We start from the raw sequence: 23735 nt of genomic DNA on the forward strand, positions 1-23735 counted from the left end.
CTAATTTTGTCTAAGAATCTGTTTACATTGTTCTTGTCTTAAATTACTTATTTTCGTCCAAAATCAACCCCACCTTATTTCTTTGAGTCATATTAGTTAGAACTTGGTTTAGATTATGTTTTTAAGTGTTTTGAGCCATTAGAAAACCAAATTTCGTCCAAAATTGTTTTTAGAGCTCAAAACTGCCCAGTTTGTGTTTTTAGGCAGTTTTGAGTGTTTTTAGCTTGTTTTGAATCTTTTGAGTCTAGTTAAGTGTTTTAAAGCTTAGTTTTATCTATTTGAGTCAGTTTAGAGTGTTTAGCAATCCCTCCTAATCTCCGGTTTAAGAACGATCCCTACTTATACATATACTACAATTGTCAACAAGAGGGTTTAATTTGTGTATTTAGTTATTTTACGCATCAAATTTTGGCGCCGTTGCCGGGGATGAGCAAACTTTGCTAATCCCTCGTTATTTCTTTTTATTTTCATTTGTTTTCTATCTTAGTTGCTAAATTGTTTTGTTTCTTTGTTTTTTTAGGTCCTAGTGTATGACTCGAAGTTCCCAACCTGTTTGTGAGCATATTTTGGACTTTGATGACGATTTTGAGAGAACTTTGAGAAGAAGGAGGAACCAACAAGAGTCTAACCCACCTAGCCCTGAACCTGACCTTGAAGAACAAGTTTTAGAAGAAGAAGAGAGGGGCACGGCTGGGATTTTTGAGGAAACACCAATCATGGCAGCCGACAACCGAACAATCAAGGAGTTTTCGACTTCAGGATTGGACAATGCCGCACCCTTATGCATCCAATATCCCATGGCAGCTCAAGGCAAGACCAAGGAGTTCGAATTGAAGTCTAGCTTGCTGCACCACATTCCAAAGTTTCATGGGCTGTCCATGGAGGACCCTAACAAGCACTTGAAGGAATTTGAAGTGGTTTGTTCGAGCATGACCCCGGTTAACGTTGATGGCAGCATCTTGAAGATGAAAGCTTTCCCATTCTCTTTAACGGACAAAGCCAAAGATTGGTTGTACGAATTAGCTCCCGGAACTGTCACATCTTGGAAGAGTATGAAGAGAGCGTTTTTGGAGAAGTTTTTCCCAACTTCTCGAATAATTCTTCTACGTAAAAGGATAAGTGGAATTCAGCAAGATGAAGGTGAGTCCTTTCCCACTTATTATGAACGTTTTAAATCACTTGTTGCTTCTTGTCCACAACATCAGATGAAGAAAGAGTTACTTCTACAATACTTCTACGATGGGCTCCTACCAATTAAACGTCAAATGCTCGATGCCTCGATAGGTGAAGCATTGGTGGACAAGACACCCATGGCTGCTAAGATCTTGATTGCTAATCGAGCGTTGAACGCTCAACAATACAAAGGCGTTGACCAAAGAGGAAACCCACGGTAGCAAGTGAATGAGGTAAGTTCCAAATCCGACATTCATTCACAACTAGCTAATCTTACTTCCATTATGTCTCAGATGGCTGAAGGAATAAGGATGCAAGGATCAATTGTATGTGGTGTGTGTTCTCTCCAAGGACATGCTTCTGAAAATTGTCCACAATTGATTGAAAATGGTGGATGGGAAAGTGCCAATGCAATTGGATTTCAAGGCCAAAACCAACCAAGGAACGATCCATATTCAAATACATATAATCCAGGTTGGAGAGACCACCCAAACTTCAAGTGGAGGGAGCCCCAACAACCCCAAGAACAAGAAGGCTTTAAGCAGCAACCCCCGGGCTTCTACACCAAGCCATACGCACACACACAAGCTCCACAACAATCTGCCCAAAACACTTCAGGTAATACTTTGGATAATGATACAATTCTTAAGTTACTTACCAAGTTGTCTCAGGGGCAAGAAAATCAAACCCAAGCAATGCACAACACGAACATTAAGGTGGATCAATTGGAAAAGCAAATTGGGCAGATTGTGGAGTTTGTTGGGCAGTTTAGAGACCAAGGAAAGCTTCCTAGTTCAACCATTGCAAATCCAAAGTGAGGGTTTGAAATTGCCAAAGCGATCACTCTAAGAAGTGGCAAGGAGGTTGGGGCAAGTTCTTCATCAAAAACAGGTTACAAAGAAGATGAAATGTTGCAAATGAAGGAGGAGGAAGCAACTCAACCCACGGCAAGGGTAGAAACATCCTTGTCGTAAGTTCCAATGGCACAAACACCATCCAATCTGTCCAACAAAGGTAAGAGTGTGTCCAATTCGGTTCCTACTAATGTTATTCCTTCGAATGTACCCTTTCCTAGCAGATTTTTGCAAGCCAAGAATGAAGAGGAGGAAACAAATGTTCTAGAGACATTTAGAAAGGTGCATGTCAACATTCCCCTCCTTGATGCTATAAAGCAAATCCCGAAGTATGCCAAGTTTTTAAAGAAGCTTTGTACAACAAGGAAACGTGTCCGGGAGAAAGAAGTGGTACATGTAAGCGAGAATGTCTCTGCAATGTTGCAAAGAAAGCCACCACCTAAATGTAAAGATCCGGGTAGTTTCACAATTCCTTACGTAATTGGTAATACAAGGTTTGAGCATGCTATGTTAGATTTAGGTGCATCAATTAATGTCATACCATATTCTGTTTATGCATTTATGAATCTAGGAGCACTTAAACATGATGGTGTGATTATTCAATTAGCCGATCGATCTAATGCATATCCAAAAGGAATGTTGGAAGATGCTTTGGTGCAGGTAGACCACTTGATTTTTCCTGCAGATTTCTATGTGCTTGATATGAAGGATTCAGGCCACTCTTCACCATCACCACTCTTACTTGGACGACCTTTCATGAAAACGGCTCAAACCAAGATTGATGTGGCCAAAGGATTAGTAACTATGGCATTTGGTGGTGACATGATTAGTTTTAAAATTTCTGAATCCATTGAGACTCCTAATGTTGTTCATTCTTGTTATGCCATTGATAAAATAGAAAAAGATAGGACCAAACTGTTCAGCACCAAGCACAAAGGATGCATCAAGAACCATGCAAGACAAGGGAATTTGAGTGGAGCACAAGGACCATACGGCCACTGCCCTCAAAGTGCTCAAATTGGCCGAAAGCACCATGGGGAAGAATGTTCACATTGCTTCCACTTCATCACAACACATAGGTAAGCCACCTAATCCAAATCCAATTCCTATTAAAGTTGATAGGTGGTTCCCTTCTTTGGTGCAGGTACCCAAGTAAATCCCTGATGGTGGGCGCATTTACATGAACCTTAGGAAACACAGCGCACCCATCAGCAAACATCACTATCCATTTCCGTTCAAGGATTCAATGTATGAGAACTTTGTTGAGCATGTCATGGAGGAGATCCCACTGTATGCCGTGGGCTTCAATGGGGAATAAACATGTTCTTCGTCTGGCTGTACGACGTTAAAGTAAGCGTTATGTGGGAGGCAACCCATGCATACAACAAAGGAAGCCCTAGGAATCACTCCAATTCCAGATTTGCGTTCCTAAAACCCTTCTCTTTGTTGTTGTTTCTACTCTGCCATGTTAACTTGTTTAGTTGTTGTTTGTGTGTTTACTTGTGTTTTGTGTGAATTTATGCTTGAAACATTAAGGACAATGTTTGATTTAAGTGTGTGGGGGGTAATTAAGTGTTTTATGGGTAATTAAGTGTTTTTGATGCAAATTCGTGGGATTTTATCACCCATAACTTCAAGTGTTGTTCCTTGCTGTTTTTAAGTGTTTTTAAGCTGTTTTGGTGTGTTTTAGTGTGTTTTGTTTTAAAAATCCGAAAATCTCATAAAAATTTGAAAAATTGTTTTGAAAAAGCCAAAAAGAGTTGTTTTTGTGTGTTTGTTTGTGTCTTAGGGTACCTTCCAACACCATGATGAGGATTTGGTTTATAATTGCATGGCTGTTAAAAAGAGTGATTAACATGGATGAAAGTTTGATTTACTATTTGTTTATGCTTGGTTATGATTATAACTTATGAATTCACATGTAATCATAAAGGAAAAATCAGTTTTTGTAACATGCTTGAAGGAAGGAACTCAAATTAACGCTACAACCTTGTGAGACTTGAGCCTAAACGTCTATTTGGAGAGTTGACAATCTGTGCATTATTGTTTTTTAAAGTCGTTGCATGATCTCATTATTCTTTGTTTGGTTACTACTTAGAAAGCGTTTCATCATTTAGTCCCAAATGCTAGAACTCATGCCCATTTCATTCAAAGCATGTTATTGATTTGCATAACACATATTCAAGATGAAGTTGTGTAGTGACCACCACCAAAGCCAAACTGCCGTGTATCCTATATCATTATATGTTTAAGTTTAACCCCTTTTAGCCTTCGTTAGCCTACATTCTTTGTTAACCCACGTTATCCTCACCTAGCCTAGATTAGGACCATCCATACCCTTGTTCTTGAAACATAGTAAAGCATGATTCAAATTGAATTCCTTTTGATTAATGTTTGGCAGAAAACAAGTGTGGGGGAAGTGTTTCTCATGTGAGTTAGTGTGCCATAGGCACGGGTAGAAAGAAAAGAAAAGAAAAATTCGTGAAAAGAAAGAAAGAAAAAAAAGAAAAGTGTGAAAAGTATGAAAAAAAAGAGTTGAAAAGATGTGAAAAAGAGTTCTAAAGTATTGTTTGTTGATGGAAGGGTCCAAAAAGTTGAATTTGACCCTAAGAGTTGTTTAAATCTTCCCTTTATGTCTAAAAGTGATTTCTGCATTCTAAAGTGAATTCTAAGTCTAGATTTCATTACTTTGCTTGCTATTGCTTTAAGAATGTTTGTTATCCCCATCCTTCCTTTGTTAACCAATACCCCAAGCTCCGTTACAACCCTTGACTTCAATCTTGAGTGTTATGTGTTTCAATTTGTGGAGTTTGAATTTGGTATAAGCATATGGTGTCATTGGTTCTCGCATCTAAGTAGTAGCATTCCATTCATGAGATCATATCTAAACATGCTTATTAACTCCAAAAATTGCATTCTTTGTTATACATATATGTGAGCATTCGTTTTCATGTCTACATCAATCTTCTCACATATAACTAGTATAGGGTGTGTAGTTAGAAAATCTGAGTGAAAATTGAGTGCATATCTTGTAAAGAATTGAGCAAATTCTCTAAGGCATGTTACTACATTCAAAACATTGTTTTCATTGGTTAATTGTGAACTAGTAAGTGGTGACTATGATTAAGTATGTGCTTAAGTGTAAAGATGACTAAAATCTGTGGGGATGACGATTTGTAACATGTCATGTGCATTGGAAATCCTTGAGGCAAACGTTGGAAGGTTTAGGTTGTGTTTCGTTTGTTATGTTTCGTTTTGTTGTCTTGAGTTCGTTTTGTTTTGCTCGAGGACTAGCAACAAGCTAAGTGTGGGGGAATTTGATAGGAGCATTTTTATGCGACTTAGTTGGCTTGTTCTTGTGCATTGATGTTATGTTTCCTTAGTTATTTTAGTGTTTAAAGTCATTTTCGTGTGTTTTCAGATTCTAAGGACAAAGTATGCAAGAAGATGCATTTTGGAGCTTTTTGGAGCAAAATTGGGCTTGGAATGGTTATCACGTGCTTGGAGCAAAAGGAATGAACGAAATTGAAGATTTGAAGAAGAAAGGATTCCTAATCAACGAAGGATTCCTAATTGAAGATAGATTCCTACTCAAATGAGGATTTCTAGAAGAATAAGGATTCCTACTCTAAGAAGGCTTCCTACTTGAAGTAGGAAAGTTAAGCCAAGGTTTCCTATTTTGGTTTGACCTTTCCTAATTCTAAAAGTCCTTATGTTATAGCCACTTTGAAGACTTCATATGCATTCTAGGACACAAAACAAAGGCCCTAAACTTTTCCTTCATCACAGCCGCACCTCTTTGCCCTTTCCCCTTCCTTGCCGTGCAAGGGAGAGGGTTCTTTCCTGTTTCTATGCATTAAAACACATTCCTATTGTGTTTTAATGCCTTGCCGCATATCCCTTGCACTTTCCTTTAGTTTTCTGATTTGATTTCCTATTTCTAGAAGCTTTTGACTTAATTTCTGTTTACCTAAATAACCTAGGGTTTTAATTCCTGAAATCCTTTAAATAAACCTCCTTTTTGCAGCCACAAACCATCCATTCACTCACCCATTCACGCCAGAAATCAGTCCATACACTCTGCCCAAAAACATCCCTTGCCGTCACATACATCCAACCTAACCATAAACCCATCATTCTACACCATCCATAACTCCCTAAACTCACCACCAACCCTTGTGCAGCAACAAATGAGAGGAAGAAAAAGTGCTTGAAGGTTCTAGCTATTCAACATTGAATCGGTGGAGAATTTAGGTGTTCTCTTTCTTATGTTTACAACGTATAAATCTGTTTTCCTTTGTTTTGTGAACATGAGGAACTAAGCCTTTTTGGCTAGGGGGCTATTCAATACCATGATTATACTTGCAAGATGAACTGATTACTTCCAATTGTTATTTCATGAATTGTGAATTCAATTTGCTTAGCCGTTTGATTGATGACTTATTTTTGTGTGTTGATTAAGGTGGCCAACTTAGTTTTCATGCAGGAATTTGAAGCTAAAATATAAGGAAGTTTCACCTAATAGTTACAACCTTATATTTGCAAGTAGTGGAGGTCGCTTATAAACGATCGTGTTAAGTGAATTCTTGGCAAACATTTCATGCTTTTCATAGTAACAATTGCCTCGTCAATGCTTATAGTTTTCATGAAGCTTAATGATCTTTGATTGTACATTTATTGTGCTTTTCACGTAAGGGACTTTTAGAGAATGTTTTGAGTTGTTGTATGTGCATTCCCATCCAATTTAATAACTTAAGGAAGACTTGAAGGTTAAAAAAGTGCTATCACAGTTAACCTGGGGCATTAAGGTTCATGGTTTATTGAAAGAAGCAATTGGAAATCAACTTTGAATGCAAGTGTGTCATGTGTGGAGAAGAACCCTCTAGTTAGTCTATCACCCATCAATTCACCTAATTTTGTCTAAGAATCTGTTTACATTGTTCTTGTCTTAATTTACTTATTTTCGTCCAAAATCAACCCCACCTTATTTCTTTGAGTCATATTAGTTAGAACTTGTCTTAGATTATGTTTTTAAGTGTTTTGAGCCATTAGAAAACCAAATTTCGTCCAAAATTGTGTTTAGAGCTCAAAACTGCCCAGTTTGTGTTTTTAGGCAGTTTTGAGTGTTTTTAGCTTGTTTTGAGTCTTTTGAGTCTAGTTAAGTGTTTTAAAGCTCTATTTTATCTATTTGAGTCAGTTTAGAGTGTTTGGCAATCCCTCTAAAACTCTTCAGCGGGTTGTGCTTGCTGGGTGAAAGAGTCATCTCGAGGATCGTCGGGTTGACTGTTGCCACCGTGAAGATCCAAGTTGGCTTCGTCTAGGCTGGTCTTTATGACTTGATCATGTATAGAAAGGGTTTCCTTGGGCACAAGCAGGTGTTGTTGCTTGACCGAAGTGTTGTAACATGATCGTGCACTAAGTTGATCTCCTCTGATGTAACCATTTCCATAAGGGGTTAGAAATTTCATCAACAACATATGTGTGGATACCATGGCCTTGAGATCATTGATGCCTGTGCGTCTGAATATGACATTATATACCGTTGGGCAATCAACCACCAAGAAGTTAATGGTAATGGTAGCAGTGTAAGGGCCTATACCAATGGTGAAAGGTAAGTGTATGCTCCCCAAATGTTGCACGATATCACCGGAGAAGCTTATCAGAGGGGAAATCGAGCGATCAAGCAAGTGTTTAGCTACATTAAGTGCCTTGAAAGCTTCAACAAACATGATATTGACTGAAGCCTATGTGTCTACCAAGATTCGTCGTACTTCAAAGTTGGCTATGTGAGCTTCAACGATCAGTGGGTCGTTGTGAGGGTAGATGATACCTCTTTCTTCCTCAGGGTAGAAACATATTGGATCCCAGTTAGGCTTTTGATACTTACCTCCCCTGATGTCTTCCACGTGAAACACTTGGTGGCCAAACCTTAAAACTCGTTCACTATTTTTCATGGCCCTGTTGCAAGATTTAGATATGGGTGTGCCACCACTTATGGAATATATCACATTCACCTGGCGTTGGTTACGGTTACCCCTTGGAGGTTGAAGAAGGAATTGATCAATTTTTCCTTCACGTGCCAAAGCTTCAATATGATCACGAATGGTGATACACTTCTTGTCGTCATGGTCGTTATGCTCGTGGTAGCAGCAACACGTGCCGGTGTTCTTCGTGGGCTTGTAATCTGGGTGCCTCGGCTTTGGCTTTGGTATCAAGTGTGCTATGTTGGGGTAAATGGCCACGCATGTGGCGTTCAAAGGTGTGTATGCCTCATACCTCGGGGTAGGGGCTGTCCTGACACGTGCTTGACCCATTGTGTTGACTGCCTGGGGTTGGGGATTATCATGGCGATACCCTTGGTTATCGCGGTAGTGTCCCTTACTCCTTTTACTAAAATGAGACTGGTGAGGATGGAAATCTTTCCTTTTGCCCTGAGATTGATATGTCTGTTGACTTGGCAAAGTATTAAGTAAGGCAGGGGGAGGCATCGCTGCCGTTTGGAAGGTCGAAGTCTTCTCATTTGGTTGGATCTGGCTTCCAATCCCTACTTGCTGATAAGGGGTGGCTGTGGGGGTTTCCCTTGATATGTCCTTGCCTCGGCGAAGGCATGGTTGTAAGCCTGTGCCATCACCTCAGAGTAAGTCTTCTAAGTGTTGGCATTGATCATGTACTTGAAGAAACAATCATGTAGGCCTGCCGTAAAGGCTTTGAGGGCAGTCTTGTCGTTTGCCTCGGCACAACGGGAATACTCATGGCTGAAGCGGCCAGCATACATACGTAATGACTCGTCTGGCTTCTGGCGAATAGTGTACAAGTCATCTGCAGAATGCAAGCTATCGGTCTAGAAGATGTGTTGAAAAACAAACAGTTTCCTTAGTTCCTCAAATAAGTCTACTGTCTCAGGTGGAAGACGGTAATACCAGTTTAGAGCTCCTTCAGATAAGGTGGAGGGGAAGAGAAGACATCGCTATTCGTCGGTGTGCATCTGATATGCCATGGTGGACTCAAAGAGGTTAAGGTGCTCAATTGGGTCATTCCTTCCAGTATAAAGTTGTGAACCAAGCTTTTGTTTTATCTTCGCTTAAACAGGGTGTCGAGGATCCTCCTTGTGAGACGGCCAGGCCTGGGTTGGTTCTAGTCAGGTATCTCGGCCTGACGTTCGGCCTTCAACTTGTTTACTTCCTCAAGGAGCTGTAGGACAAAGGGGTCTTGAGTGGAGTCATGTACTATTGGGATTTTCTTTCATAAATCTCCATTGCCTCTTGGAAGTAGGAAGGTTTGAGCAAGGGCATGTGATTTTTCCTTAGACTCGTCGTACTAACTTCTAGGGCGAGTCTGTCGGAATACGTCAGAGTCCTCTGTACCTTCATGTTCCTCTGGGACCTGTCGTTCATTCCCTAGATTAGCAGCTAGCCTGGGTCGTGGGAGGGGACTGAGTCTTTCAGAAACCCTTGGGTCATTGATCTTCGAGCATATGTGGAGGGGATTCTCTTGACGTTGCTTTAGGAAGTCTCGGCAGTCACGATAAACGGCTTTCGATCCTTCCAACCCTTCTGCAAGGAGGTGTTTTCCTCCACTTCTCCTACTTCGGGTCGAAGCAGCTGGGTTGAGAGAAGTCTCATGTTGATCAATGTTTTGATGATTAGCTCGCTCCTCATCAGGGATACCTATGTCGAAGGAAGGTGACCCTCCGTGTTGGAGGGCACCCAGGTGATGATTGATGTCCACAGGGGTAACGAGCTCGCATGTTTGAGTACGCCTAGTTTCATGGAGCATCTCAAAGAGCTTCTCATACTGCTCCTGAAGGACCTCACTCTTCATTGTTATCTTGTTGTTCTGAGCTTCTAGCTCATCGACTTTAGCTTGAAGAGCAACCCTCTTTCCTTCCTTCTTTCGTTGCTTCGCACTAGGTGCAAGAGGGGTGTCATTCTGTGTGATGTGGCTTTTTTCGCTCCTTATGTTGGAAAATGATGCCTGGTCAAAAGATAGTCTACGAATGGTGGAAACCAGCTTGACAAAGCTGAAGAGAGTGGGAATAAGTGTCGTTCCCACATACGGCGCCAAATGTTGATGCACAAAATCAGTGAGGACTTTGGTATAACAGAAAGTGTTAAGTTTGTGACCTTCGCTAGATTTCTCCTATCGTTAGCGTGGATAAGTATGTAAATGGATAGAGACAGGGAAGCAAACACAAGATGTACGTGGTTCACCCAGATTGGCTACGTCCACGGAGTAGAGGAGTTCTCATTAATTGTGAAGGGTTTACACAAGTAAATAGGTTCAAGCTCTCCTTTTGTGAGTACTAGTGAATGATTTAGTACAAATGACATTAGGAAATATTGTGAGAGAATGATCTATATTTATAGAAAAGAGTTTCTAGTTTCATTCTGACATTGACACGTGTCGTGTTGTGATTGGCTTCTGATGTTGACACGTGTCACGCTATGATTGGCTTCTGATGTTGACATGTGTTGCGCTGTGATTGGCCTCCGGGTTGGAGGGAAACTCTTATGGGTCGTTGATGGTATAACGTTGATCAGTGCTCAGTAGTTTCGGGATTGGTCAAGTATGGTACAAACACTCTCTAATAATGGTGAGGGAGTCCCTTTTATAGAATAAAGGCTCGCTCCTCAATACATAAGTGATGGGTTAGAAGTGATGCTCGCGGCGAAGCGGTTGCTCAGCTGGTGGCGATGCTCTCTAATGAAGGTGAGCGAGTCCCTTTTATAAAATAAGGGCTCGCTTCTTAGTACATGAATAATGGGTGCTCTCTAATGAAAGTGAGGGAGTCCCTTTTATAGAATAAGGGCTCGATCCTCAGTACATAAATAATGGACTAAGTCCCCCAAGTATTTTTCATGAGGCCTAGTTGAGACCCAATATATGGTACATAATGTAGTCCCCTAAGTCTTTAGTCAATAAAGTCTGTTGGCTGGAGACTTCAAATTGAATCCATGTATGGGCCTAAATGGCGGTTGTTCGGATGTGGTATTTGTATACCCTGCACTGAAGCTTTGTAGGTGAAGCTTTGCAAGTGAAGCTTTTGAAGCTGGAACTTTGTAAATGAAGCTTTTGAAGTTGGAGCTCTGTAAATGAAGCTTTCGAAGCTAATTGACATGAGTGATGCTCATGAATGTTTATGTTGATTGACATGAGTGATGCTCATGGATGTTGGCATGAGTGATGCTTATGAATGTTGACATGAGTGATGCTCATAAATGTTGACATGAATGATGGTCATGAATGTTTGTGCATGATTGTCATGAGTGATGCTCATGAATGTTTATGTATGATTGACATGAGTGATGCTCATGTATAATTTTGGAGTACTGGACGTACTTTTGATCACCTAATGGTGATAATAGCAGCAGGCTGCCGAATAATTTTGGAGTACTGAGCGTACTTTTAATCACTTGGTTGGTGATAATAACGGTAAAACACTGAATAATTTTGGAGTACTTGGTGTACTTTTGATCACCTGGTTGGTGATAATAGCGGTAAGGCGCCGAATAATTTTGGAGTACTGGGCGTACTTTTTGATCACCTAGTTGGTGATAATAGCGGCAGGGTGCCGAATAATTTTGGAGTACTGTGCGTACTTTTGATCACCTAGTTGGTGATAATAGCGGCAGGGTGCTGAATAATTTTGGAGTATTGTGCGTACTTTTGATCACCTAGTTGGTGATAATAGCAGCATGGTGCCGAATAATTTGGAGCCATAGGGCCTGGCTCTTTTGGGCATATGGGCCTTAGCCATCCACATAACATTCCAGCCCATTATTTTGGGCTTGCCGTTTTTTATTTTATTTTATTATTATTTTTTTTTATGATTACCCTTTGATGGGGTTATACAGATGTCTCCGGAAAAAAAATTACATTATTTAAAAACAAGAAAAAGTAAATCACATTATTCTAGTGGGGTGTTTATTCCTTGCTTTTGCAGTGTCCCCATGTGCTTTCGCAGAGAAAAACCTCCCTTTTGCTTTCTGTTTTTTCTCGGTTTTTTTGCTTTGCTTTCGCTTTTGTTTCCCACTCCATTTCACAACTCAAGTAAACTTATCCTCATGTTCTGGGCCTTCAGAAATGATTTCACATGGCTACCACCCAATAATCCATTTTGCTTTTCTCGTGGCTTTCTCAGAAAAGCCATTTCTCCTTCATGATGAAAGTTTCATCATTTCATGATCGTGGGACCATTGAGCCAGAGTGAAAACCTTTCCGACACTACCCATTTGCTTTTCTTGGTATCTCCATAACGCAGTCTGCCACATCAGCAGCGTACTTCTCCATTGCCACCCAAGTCTCAGACGAAATCAAATACCTTGTGCCGTCCAAAGAGGTGAACACTGCTCGCGGGGACTTGGCATAGAGTAGGATAAGGGTATCTTTGGACTTTTGTGCAACAACGTTCTTCAGGCACCACGACAGCGCATACATACTCTCCTCGCCTTCGTCGATGGCCACGAAGATCCTCCGTTCGCCTTCTGTGGTGGACCACAGGGTGGGGTTCGTACATTTGGCTCTCTGCGATTGAAAACTCTTGTAAATAATGATAGTTTCAAGGTTTTTGTCGAAGTCCGATGGATTTTAGCACTCAAATTTGTGAACTAGGTTTTTCTGCAGCAATCAAACCCCAAAAAGATCTAACAAAAACAGAGGCAAAAGATGGCAACTTTCTCTCTTCTCTATTTGTTCTCAGTTTATGAATCGCTGTAGTCGTGCCAGCAGATGAGCATGGTGACGCAGCGCCTCACGATGTAAAACCGAGCTTTCTGCTCCTACACCAACCTCGCACACTTTCTGGAAAACGCGCACCGTCGATTCGACTGCGATGAATTCTTCATCAGATGAATGGAAGTTGATGAACGGCTCGATCTCGGCAACCCTCATTTCTTCGACAGCTTCCACTTCTCGTCGAAGTAACAAGGAGGCGGGTGGTGATGAACCAATAACCAAACTTGAAGACAAAACAAGAATCAAACCCTTGATGTTGTCAGAGGACATCCCGTTGCAGAGCATCTAAACATAAACCGGTCTGGCCGCAAACACCAGATCTTAGAATTGTGGCTAAAATCTTCGAGTTGGAGCACCGAGTCGGATCGGATCCGACTGAATATATCGGGCGCAGACGGCAAGGATCCGAATCTAAAAGTGTGATCCAATCAGCTCCAATCAGCCCTAATATATGGTAAAAAAAGCTGCGATAGTGATTCACGGTAGAGGTGATTGCTACGATTGCTTCTGGGTTTGTATGGAGGGAGTCGGGATCAATCTGGGAGTTGAACCTGCGCTACGGGTTGACGACGTCACTGCGAGAGAACATGTGAGGAGGGATGAGGATGTTGGACCAGTAGTCGGCCCACCTGAGGTTGTTCTCGTAGTCGTAGGCCGCTGCCGCCGCTCTCTTGGGCTGTTGTGGGTCCTCTCTCTCTTCTCCCATTTCTGAAACAAATTTTTTGATTCCGGAATCGTGGCACAGCTCGAATTCGTGTACACTGCTCCTCTCAGATCCGGAATCCAATGACCCTTGAACAAATCACACTCCTCCTCCTTCTTTGGTAGAGGTAGGAGCTTGATGTTAGTGCGATCAGGGGCTGAATGTTCTTTCTATGCTGCATGAATTGATGTCTAGTTTTGAACAAAATTGAGATCGTTAAGGCCCTGTTTGGGAGAAATTAAAACAGGGTTCGAAGAATAGAGTAGGAACAAGCTAAAAATGGTGGCAGTGGCTAGAAACATCACCAAGAAAGGAGCCAATCTGCTCATGTTATTATTATGGCCAAGGAATTAAATATCGATATTATCGGCGAAATATCGCCAATAATATCGTTTTTTTGACCCGGCAATATTTTTTTTAGTAAAAATAAAATATCTTTAAAATATCGCGATAATATCGCTAATATCGCGATATTACCGATATTAGCGATATTATCGCGATATTCGTCGTTGTCGCCGCCGTCGGGAGGTGAGAAAGGGATCCAGAAACCAGATCGAAGAAGATGGTTCCAGAAACCAGATCGAAGAAGAAGGATCCAGAAACCAGATCGAGGGAGAGACGAAGACGGAGAGACCGAGGGAGAGACGGAGACGGAGAGACCGAGGCAGAGATGGAGACGGAGAGACCGAGGGAGAGACGGAGACGGAGAGACCGAGGCAGAGACGGAGACGGAGAGACCGAGGCAGAGACAGAGACGTAGAGACGGAGATGGCGATGAGGTGGTGTCGCCGTTGATGTGGTGTGGAAGTGAGGGTGTGGGTTGTTCACGGGGAGAAGGAGAGAGTGCAGAGAGTGCAGAGAGGGCGAAGAGGGAGAATGAGGGTTGTTCACGGGGAGAAGGAGAGAGTGCAGAGAGTGCAGAGAGCGATGAGGAGGTGTCGCCGTTGAAGTGGTGTGGAAGTGAGGGTGTGGCGTGTGGGTTGGTTCACGGGGAGAAGGAGAGAGTGCAGAGAGTGCAGACAGAGAGCACGGTAGAGATGAGAGAGTGAGGGAAAAGAGAGATCTGAGAGAAAAGAGAGACGGGGACACAAAAGCAAGGTGGGCCCCCTGGGCACACCTATTAAGATCTAAAAATAATTTTAAAAGCAAGATAAACTCAAACTTAGTGAAAATACAATTTAAATTGGGGTGGGTGTAACAATCTACCCCTCTTAAAAGAATTTCGTCTCCGAAATTTAAAATCACTTACTAAACTGAAATACTAGAAAATAGGAAGAAGAATATATGTATAAAGAGAAATCAAGTCCAAATAATTACATCATATTAAAATTTGATTAATTTTTTTTCAGTTACATATATTCTATATGATAAATTTCTATTTTAAATCAAGTCCAAATAATTACATCATATTAAAATTTGATTATTTTTTTTCAGTTACATATATTCTATATGATAAATTTCTATTTTAAATCAAGTCCAAATAATTACATCATATTAAAATTTGATTATTTTTTTTTCAGTTACATATATTGTATATGATAAATTTCTATTTTAAATCAAGTCCAAATAATTACATCATACTAAAATTTGATTAATTTCTTTTCAAGTATCTACTTTTGAACTACTCACCACGTTCACTCTATGTGATATTAAGTCACTCATGTATCTTACCATACAATGTATAAAGTATAAAATATTGTACTAATTCATTATATATAAATGATTATGGTGTGTTTAAACTTATTTCATTAATTACTACATATTTTCTACACTTACAATGTTTGCCAGCTCGCTATATAATCAACTTAAATCAGTTAAATCCATCATGCAATGCATTTCCTTCCAATTTTTTGTGATAAACTAATAGATAATTGACTAAATAAACATCCTGCAAAGTTTCAATAAAAATTTCCAAGTTTTTCTTACAATTTCCGTGGTTTCCATGTAATTTTTATCGATATCGATATTATCCCGATATTTCCATCGATATTTCCGTGTTTTCGGACTACCGATATTTCCGATATTACCGATATTTTCTTCCTTGATTATGGCCTCTCTCCCTGTTAGGGTAGGTGTGGGATTTTTCTGGGAAAAAAGTACAAAAACTCATGACTGTCTGAAACATATAAAAGAGAGAGAGAGAGAGAGAGAGAGAGAGCTGATGAGAGAGCTGATGAGTGTTTGAGATTTGAATCTTTTTTGTTTCTGGGTTTTTGCAGATTCAAGGTGGAGATGAAAAAAATGAAGGAACCGACATAGCTTTTTGTGTTGATTCTCACAGACGGCGCAAAATGTTGATGCACAAAACCGGAGGTCTTGGAATAACGTAAATTCGACCATGAATCTCCAAGAAATGTAAAGAACACAAGATGTATCGTGGTTCACCCCAATGTTTGGGCTACGTCCACACTGATATTGTATTTCTTTGAGAGGATGGAGGATGAGAGGGTGAGAGCTTCTAAGGGTGAGAGAGCTCTTCCCATGGCCTAAGAATTGGCCTCCATTAATGAGGAGAGTGATGAGTCCTTTTATAAAATAAGGGCTCCTCACTTATTACATAATTACATTTGAGTCCCCCGAGTATTTATACGAGGTATAAATACAGAGGACCTAAGTATGGTATAAACAAGGTTCAAAATTTTCAGTATCTTCATCATCTCTATGTGTAGAGTAAGTGTATTGTGAAGAGTAGTCAACAACCATGGCAATGGCTTTCAAGAACCAAAACCCAAAAGTCAATACGAAACCGAATACTTCGGTATTTTCGGGATTACAAGATTACCAAACAAATGGGATTTGGAAACCAACCCCATATCGAAAATTTCGGTATTTTTCGGGATGGGATTCCCAAACTTCAGGATAGTTTTGGTTTGAGATTTTTCGGTTTGGGTTTGGGACTTTTTCGGTTTGGTTTGGGATTTTCGGGAATTTTTTCCAGCCCTACCATGTAAGTGACCAAATAAAAAATAGAAAAATTAAAAACCACATGCCATTGACTAAGTAATTAATTGACACAATTTAAAATATAATACCACAAAAAATTTGAAATATGTGCAAATTTGTTTCTTGTAAAAAGAATTCAAAACAAAACCATATATATATATATATATATATTGTTTATACCATATTTAGGGCCTCGTATTTAGACCTCGTATAAATACTCGGGGGACTTAAATGTAATTATGTAATAAAGGAAGGGGCAAATATGTAATTAGGGGAGGAGCCCTTATTCTATAAAAGGGCCTCCTCACCCTCACAAAGGGGGGGGTCTCTCCTCATCCCTCTCAAAGCCTCCTCACATCCCCTAAGCTCTAAGCTCTCTCTCCCTTTCAACAGAGAAATATAATACAATCAGTGTGGACGTAGCCCAAACCTTGGGGTGAACCACGATAACTCTTGTGTCATTTACGTTACATGCAGATTCACGGTCGGATTTACGTTGTTCCAAGACCATCCGGTTTTGTGCATCAACATTTGGCGCCGTCTGTGGGAATCGACACAAAAAACTATATCGGTTCTCTTTCATTTTTTCATCAAATCTCTCACTGTCCACCGTAGATCTGCAGAAATCCACACAAAGACACAGAGACAGCTCTCTTTCTCTCTGAAATTGCTATGCCCATAACGGTGGATACCGCCATGACAACCCACAAAGCCTCCTATTGGTCCTCCTCCAAGTCCAAACTCTGCAAGTACAGCGTATTCTTGAACTTCAAGGGGGAAGACACGCGTTAGGGCTTCACGAGCCACCTCCATGCGGCATTAAAAGCCAAAGTTTCTATCATTGTCTTCTGAAAGAGATATGTGGATTTGAGTTGGTGTCTTGATGAGCTGGTGAAGATCAGGGAGGGATGAGACAAACTGAGCGTCAACCTCAGTCGCAGGCTGACCATGGCATCCATCTCGATGATCTCTCTCTCTCTCTCCACGACGCCTACGCTTTCCTCGAAGTCAACACCCAGGGCGACGCCTACACATCATGTCGCCTAGCTTACCCCTTCAGAGTCCTTATAGGAATCTGCAGATCGTGACCGTGGAGGTGGTGGGGTCGGGCAGTAACACCACACGATCGAACCCAAAAGGTCACTCACCGACAACCCAATCCAAAGGCACCGACAACTCCGACGACGCCCCCGACTGCGTACAAATCAACATTGGGGTGAGAAGCTGCAGGACCCTGCACTTCTTCAATCATCCATTGGGGCACGTGATTTAATAAACTTGTGATTTGCTGTTCCATTGTCTGGGTGAGAAGCAGCTAATGGAAGGAAGTCATGGAATTATTGTTCAACGACTTTTTCCGTCCGTACTCCACTGGGATCCTGCCGCTTAGTCGGTTGTAGCGAAGCGACAGCGACGACAACACAAGATAGCTCCCAAAATTTACTGGCACGTAACCTTCGATTTTGTTAAAACCCAAATCAAGGGCGACGAGCTCTCCACCGCCATTGCGCTCCGGGATCTCGACACCTGTCAGGTTGTTATTCACCAAGTCAACTTGCTGGATAGACGGGAGGAGAAAGATCTAGAGCATCTGAAGTCTGAACTCTCTCTCTCCCTCCGCTGTCAACTCTCTTAGTCTCGCAGTCAACTCGGACCTGGGAAACAGCTAAGAAGCTTGTGGGCATTTCATTGCATCCATAACTAGCAAGAATGATGATGTTGAAAATAGAGCAAGCTTGTGCGAATACTATTGTTTTATGCGCTGGATCCCATTGTTTTTTATGAAGGAGAGAAACCGCCTGGTAGAGAGATTCTAGAAACATCTGCAAGAAATCTCCTTCTCAGTGATGGGACTAAAGTTGCTGTCAAGAACAAAGAAGGAGTGGAGACAGCGCAGGAGCCAGCATTACACACCACTTGGCCTTACGGATCAAGGACAGAGAAGGAGTGGAGAGATAAAGAATAGCAAATGGTCATTGAGGTGGGGTTTCTGAAGACAAAGACATGGAGTGGGAGGCCACGTTCTTTACGTTATTTACATTTTTTACAGCTGGAGTACACCAGCTTGTGTTCAAACAGCAGAAACCAGGCTGAAAGAGAAAGGCAGTGGCGGACAAAGCAAAAGGAAAAGAGAAGGAAAAGAGAAAGCAAAAACAAAAGCAGAAAAAAAAAAGTGAGGAATAAACACCCCACCAAAATGATGTGATTTATTTTCCTTACTTTAAAGTGATGTAATTTATTTTTTATCTCTCGGAGACATTTGTATAAACCCCATCAGAGGGTAATAACAAACAAAAAAAAAAACAAAAAACAAAAAAACAAAAAAAAAGGCAAAGCCCAAAATAAATGGGCTAGCATGTTGTGGAGGGCGAAGGCCCATAAGCCCAAAATAGCACCAACCAGGTGATCAAAAGTACGCCCAGCACTACAAAAAATTATTCGGCACCCCGCCGCTATTACCACCAACCAGGTGACCAAAAGTACGCCCAGTACTCCACAATTTTTCGGCAACCCGCCACTATTACCACCAACTAGGTGATGAGATGTACAACTCGTACTCTAATTTGGCAACTAGCCATTCATGCCACTAACCAGGTGATGAAATTTACAACCCGTACTCTCCTTCATGCCACCAATCAGGTGATCAAAAGTACGCCTAGTACTCCAAATTATACATGAACACTACTCATGTCATTTATACATAAACATTCATGAGCATCACTCATGACAATCATACATAAACATTCATGACCATCATTCATGTCAACATTCATGAGCATCACTCATGTTAACATTCATGAGCATCACTCATGACAACATCCATGAGCATCACTCATGACAACATCCATGAGCATCACTCATGTCAATCAACATAAACATTCATGAGCATTACTCATGTCAAATAGCTTCAAAAACTTCATTTACAAAAGCTCCAGCTTCGAAAGCTTCATTTACAGAGCTCTAGCTTCAAAGCTTCACTTGCAAAGCTTCACCTACAAAGCTTTAGTGCAGGGTATACAAATACCACCTCCGAACAACCGCCACTTCGGCCCACACATGGATTCAATTTGAAGTCTCCAGCCAACATACTCTATTAACCGAAGACTTGGGGGACTACATTATGTACCATATATTGGGCCTCAACTGGGCCTCATAAAAAATACTTGGGGGACTCTAGCCCATTATTCATGTATTGAGGAGCGAGCCCTTATTTTATAAAAGGGATTCCCTCACCATCATTAGAGAGCACCAACTCTAGCCCATTACTTATGTATTGAGGAGCGAACCCTTATTCTATAAAAGGGACTCCCTCACCACCATTAGAGAGCATCGCTGCCTACTGAGCAACCGTCTCGCCGCGAGCATCAACTCTAGCCATCACTTATGTATTGAGGAGCAAGCCCTTATTCTATAAAAGGGACCATCTCACCTTTAAACACCATAAGCCGAGCTAACCAAGGTAACATAAGCCACGAGCCGAGCAGCCTCGTAGCGTTTGCTACTTCTAGATAAGCGTCATTTCAGATTGAGCACTGCCTCATATCGAGCATCAGTTCAAAACAACATCTAGTCACTTCGGCCCACACATGGACTGAATTTCAAATCTCCAGCCAAAAGACTCTCTTGACTGAAGACTTAGGGGACTACTGTTTATACCATATTTAGGGCCTCGTATTTAGACCTCGTATAAATACTCGGGGGACTTAAATGTAATTATGTAATAAGGGAAGGGGCAAATATGTAATTAGGGGAGGAGCCCTTATTCTATAAAAGGGCCTCCTCACCCTCACAAAGGGGGGGGTCTCTCCTCATCCCTCTCAAAGCCTCCTCACATCCCCTAAGCTCTAAGCTCTCTCTCCCTCTTCAACAGAGAAATATAATACAATCAGTGTGGACGTAGCCCAAACCTTGGGGTGAACCACGATAACTCTTGTGTCATTTACGTTACATGCAGATTCACGTTGTTCCAAGACCATCCGGTTTTGTGCATCAACATATATATATTAGCATATTATCACAAAAACATAAGTGATCTGGTGGTTAAGACGTTGAAGGAGTCAAATGGGAGGGGTTTGAATCCTTCTATGCTCAAAATTGAGACTTTTAAGAAATTTTCAAGTATTTTTGGATTTCATATCGCAATATATTAATGATAATTAAAGGATAAGTCACGAAATATTGTTATATAAAAAAAACGATAATATTTCGCCGATATTTTCGATATTTTGGTCCTTGCTAATAGAGATAAGGCCACCAATACAAGTGAGTCTCACCTCTATTAAAAAGGTGATACAAAGTGGTATGAAAATGTGGTAGTAAGAAGGGTTTTTTTATTAACACCCTATATTTTGTTGACTACACTCCACATAAAATTTAATAATAAATAACTCATATATCTTGATATAAAATGACTATTTAAGCCTTAAATATATACACTCCATAAGTTTTTTTAACATCAAAACCTAATAATAATTCAAGAACATGTTGAGATCGATTTTTCTTGTTTTCAAGTTGCAGTCAAAGAGTTCAAATTTGAAAACATTTTCTGGAAATTCCGATATCACTTTTTTAAAGATAATTTTCATAAGTTGGGGGTGTAATCACGATCGCAATCGCAAATGCTACAAGGAACCCATGAGATTTTTCGTAAAGGAAATATATTGATGCTGATACATGCATAATCATTAATTATGAATCAGAAACTGATTCCATTTGGCAGTTAAGAATGTCTGGAAAAGAGAGTTTCATTTCTCATTTTTTCGGTTGAAAGGAGAGACTTCAAGAAGAGAAAAGCTAGCTGAAGTTTGAAACCCTAGAGCAAAATAGGATACAAATGTAAGAGGTCAAGTCAGAGACTGGAGCAAGAACCAAACAAAAACAGCTAAATTATACAGATTGTACACTAGAAGCTAGACGCATTTTATTTCCTGGAATTCAACAAACAGAAGCAATTCTTTCCAACACTGGATAAATCTCCCAACAAGGCAGCAACAACCTTTATTATTTCCTTGTGGGGTGTAAGGGTAGTGTAGGAAATTAGGTGGGGTGGATTAAGATAATTTTTAATTTAAAAAGTAAATGTGGGGCATTTTAGTACATGGGGTGTGGTCAATAAAATGTGAGGTGTTAATAAAACAACCCTAGTAAGAATTGTATTTTTGTATTTGTATATCATGTGACTTCTAGCAAAGATGTAACAATGAGAATTCTTTTTGGCGCACTTACAGAAAATCATAACAAACCCAAAGAGCATGCCGTAGGAAACCAACTGAAAATGCGACTTTGAAGGAACTACCGGACTCATGTGAAATTTATTCTCAACAATTTCACAGAATTTTCGGAAAACCAAATTGTGTTGCCTTTTTTTATTTATAACAATCTCCTCTTGTTACTATCCAGAGAGAGTGAATTCATCACAACCATAACAATCAAGCTTATAAAAAACAGTACCCCGTTAATCTACATCTCACTCAAACTTTAAAAAAAAACCCGAAACAATGGTGGTGAAATTCAAAGACTGCTGTGCACTGAAACCCTCTCAGCCAACATGGCAAGGTTGCCTAACTCTATCGGAATGGGATCAAGTCGGCGTCATAACTCATGTTCCCACAATCTACTTCTATAAACCAGACCATAACTTTGTCACATCATCTGACACCATCGCAAACACCCTCAAAGACTCATTAAGTCGTGCACTGGTGCCGTTCTATCCACTAGCAGGTCGTTTGCATTGGATTGGCGGAGGCCGCCTTGAGCTTGATTGCAATGCCGTGGGGGTTCGATTCATTGAAGCTGAGTCTAGTTCAAAACTCGACGACTTTGGTGACTTCTCACCTTCTCCAGAATATCACTATCTTATCCCAACTGTGGACTACACCCTCCCAATTCATGAACTTCCAATATTGCTTGTGCAATTGACTACGTTCAAATGTGGTGGTGTTAGTCTTAGCTTGGCAATATCACATGCTGTTGTTGATGGGCAAAGTGCATTGCATTTTATTTCTGAGTGGGCTAGGCTTGCAAGGGGTGAGCCAATTGAGGTGGTGCCATTTCTTGATCGAAAAGTCTTTCAAGCTTTAAACCTCCCAGCTGGAAGTGCTACTCTAGGGCTTGACCATTCAGAGTTCAACCATCCTCCCCTTTTACTTGGGCAAGCAGATAATATTGAGGAGAGGAAGAAGAAGACCACTGTCGCCATGTTGAGTCTTACTAAAGATCAAGTTGAGAAGCTTAAGCGGATGGCGAATGAGGCTACCAAGTTCAACAACTCTGACACTAAGCGAGCTTACACGCGGTATGAGTCTGTGGCCGGACACATCTGGAGATGTGCTTCTAAAGCTAGAGATCACAAAAATGAACAGCCTACAGCTATAGGGGTTTGTGTTGACTCGCGGAGTCGCATGCAACCCCCACTGCCACAAGGATACTTTGGGAACGCAACGTTTGATGTAATTGCTACTAGTCTTGCTGGTGACTTGGTGACCAAGCCCTTAGGGTACGCATCAAGTAGAATAAGGGAGGCGATCGAGAAAGTGACAAACGATTATGTGCTGTCAGCAATTGATAACTTGAGGAACCAACCGGACTTGACAAGGTTCCAAGATCTTCAGGCTCTAGGGAGTGACCAGGGGCCTTTTTATGGAAACCCTAATCTTGGGGTAGTGAGCTGGTTGACACTGCCTCTATATGGTCTTGATTTTGGATGGGGAAAGGAGATTTATATGGGTCCTGGAACGCATGGTTTTGATGGGGACTCTCTGATCCTTCCAAGTCCTGATGGAAATGGTTCTGCGATTGTGGCCTTGTGTCTACAAGTTGCCCATATGGATGCTTTTAAGAAGCATTTCTATGAAGATATTATATGAATAACTTGTATTATGAGCGTGAAATTGATCATTATATTATGCAAGCGCATAGTTTAACTATCATTTCTTAATCAATAAATCAAGAAATAAGGAACTGATCTGGAAAGATCTCCGGACTTATCCTTGATGATGTACTCGAAAATTTGTACTAATTTCTTAATCAATAAATCAATTATCATTTCTCCTAAAAGTTGTTCTGTAGTAAGAATTCTTTATTTGTAATTATTTCGTATGTGGATTTCAAGTAGATATTACTACAGAACATTCAAGATATATACTTTGTACAAGTTAATTAACTACTTCATCCCATTCTACTGTTGCAAATAACTTCTGAAACAAATTTAACCACTGAATATAAAACTTGATACATCACGTGACATTTTTCCTTTAGGTTAGGGCTGGTCATCTCTCCCTCTGATTAATTTTACGTCGTCATTTATTTTTTCAACCGTACCCTTCAAA

At 40.7% G+C, this 23735-nt stretch overlaps 1 protein-coding gene and 1 pseudogene across 1 annotated transcript; one reads left to right on the top strand and one right to left on the bottom strand.

The window, feature by feature from the left end:
- The window catches only part of LOC126609249 (uncharacterized), a 36547-nt pseudogene extending 23080 nt beyond the window's left edge, over window positions 1-13467 (bottom strand).
- Window positions 13468-21819: 8352 nt separating this feature from the next.
- Window positions 21820-23463, top strand: LOC126608600 (spermidine hydroxycinnamoyl transferase). Its single transcript, XM_050276553.1, has one exon. The coding sequence runs from the start codon at window positions 21906-21908 to the stop codon at window positions 23271-23273; it is 1368 nt and encodes a 455-aa protein (XP_050132510.1). The 5' UTR covers window positions 21820-21905; the 3' UTR covers window positions 23274-23463.
- The last annotated feature ends 272 nt before the right edge of the window (window positions 23464-23735 follow it).

The sequence above is a fragment of the Malus sylvestris genome, chromosome 16 (genome assembly GCF_916048215.2).
Source record: "Malus sylvestris chromosome 16, drMalSylv7.2, whole genome shotgun sequence".
NCBI lineage: Eukaryota > Viridiplantae > Streptophyta > Magnoliopsida > Rosales > Rosaceae > Malus > Malus sylvestris.

What these genes read in the sequence shown, in the direction of transcription:
- LOC126608600 (XM_050276553.1), top strand. Translation starts at nt 21,906, where the DNA reads ATGGTGGTGAAATTCAAAGACTGCTGTGCACTGAAACCCTCTCAGCCA.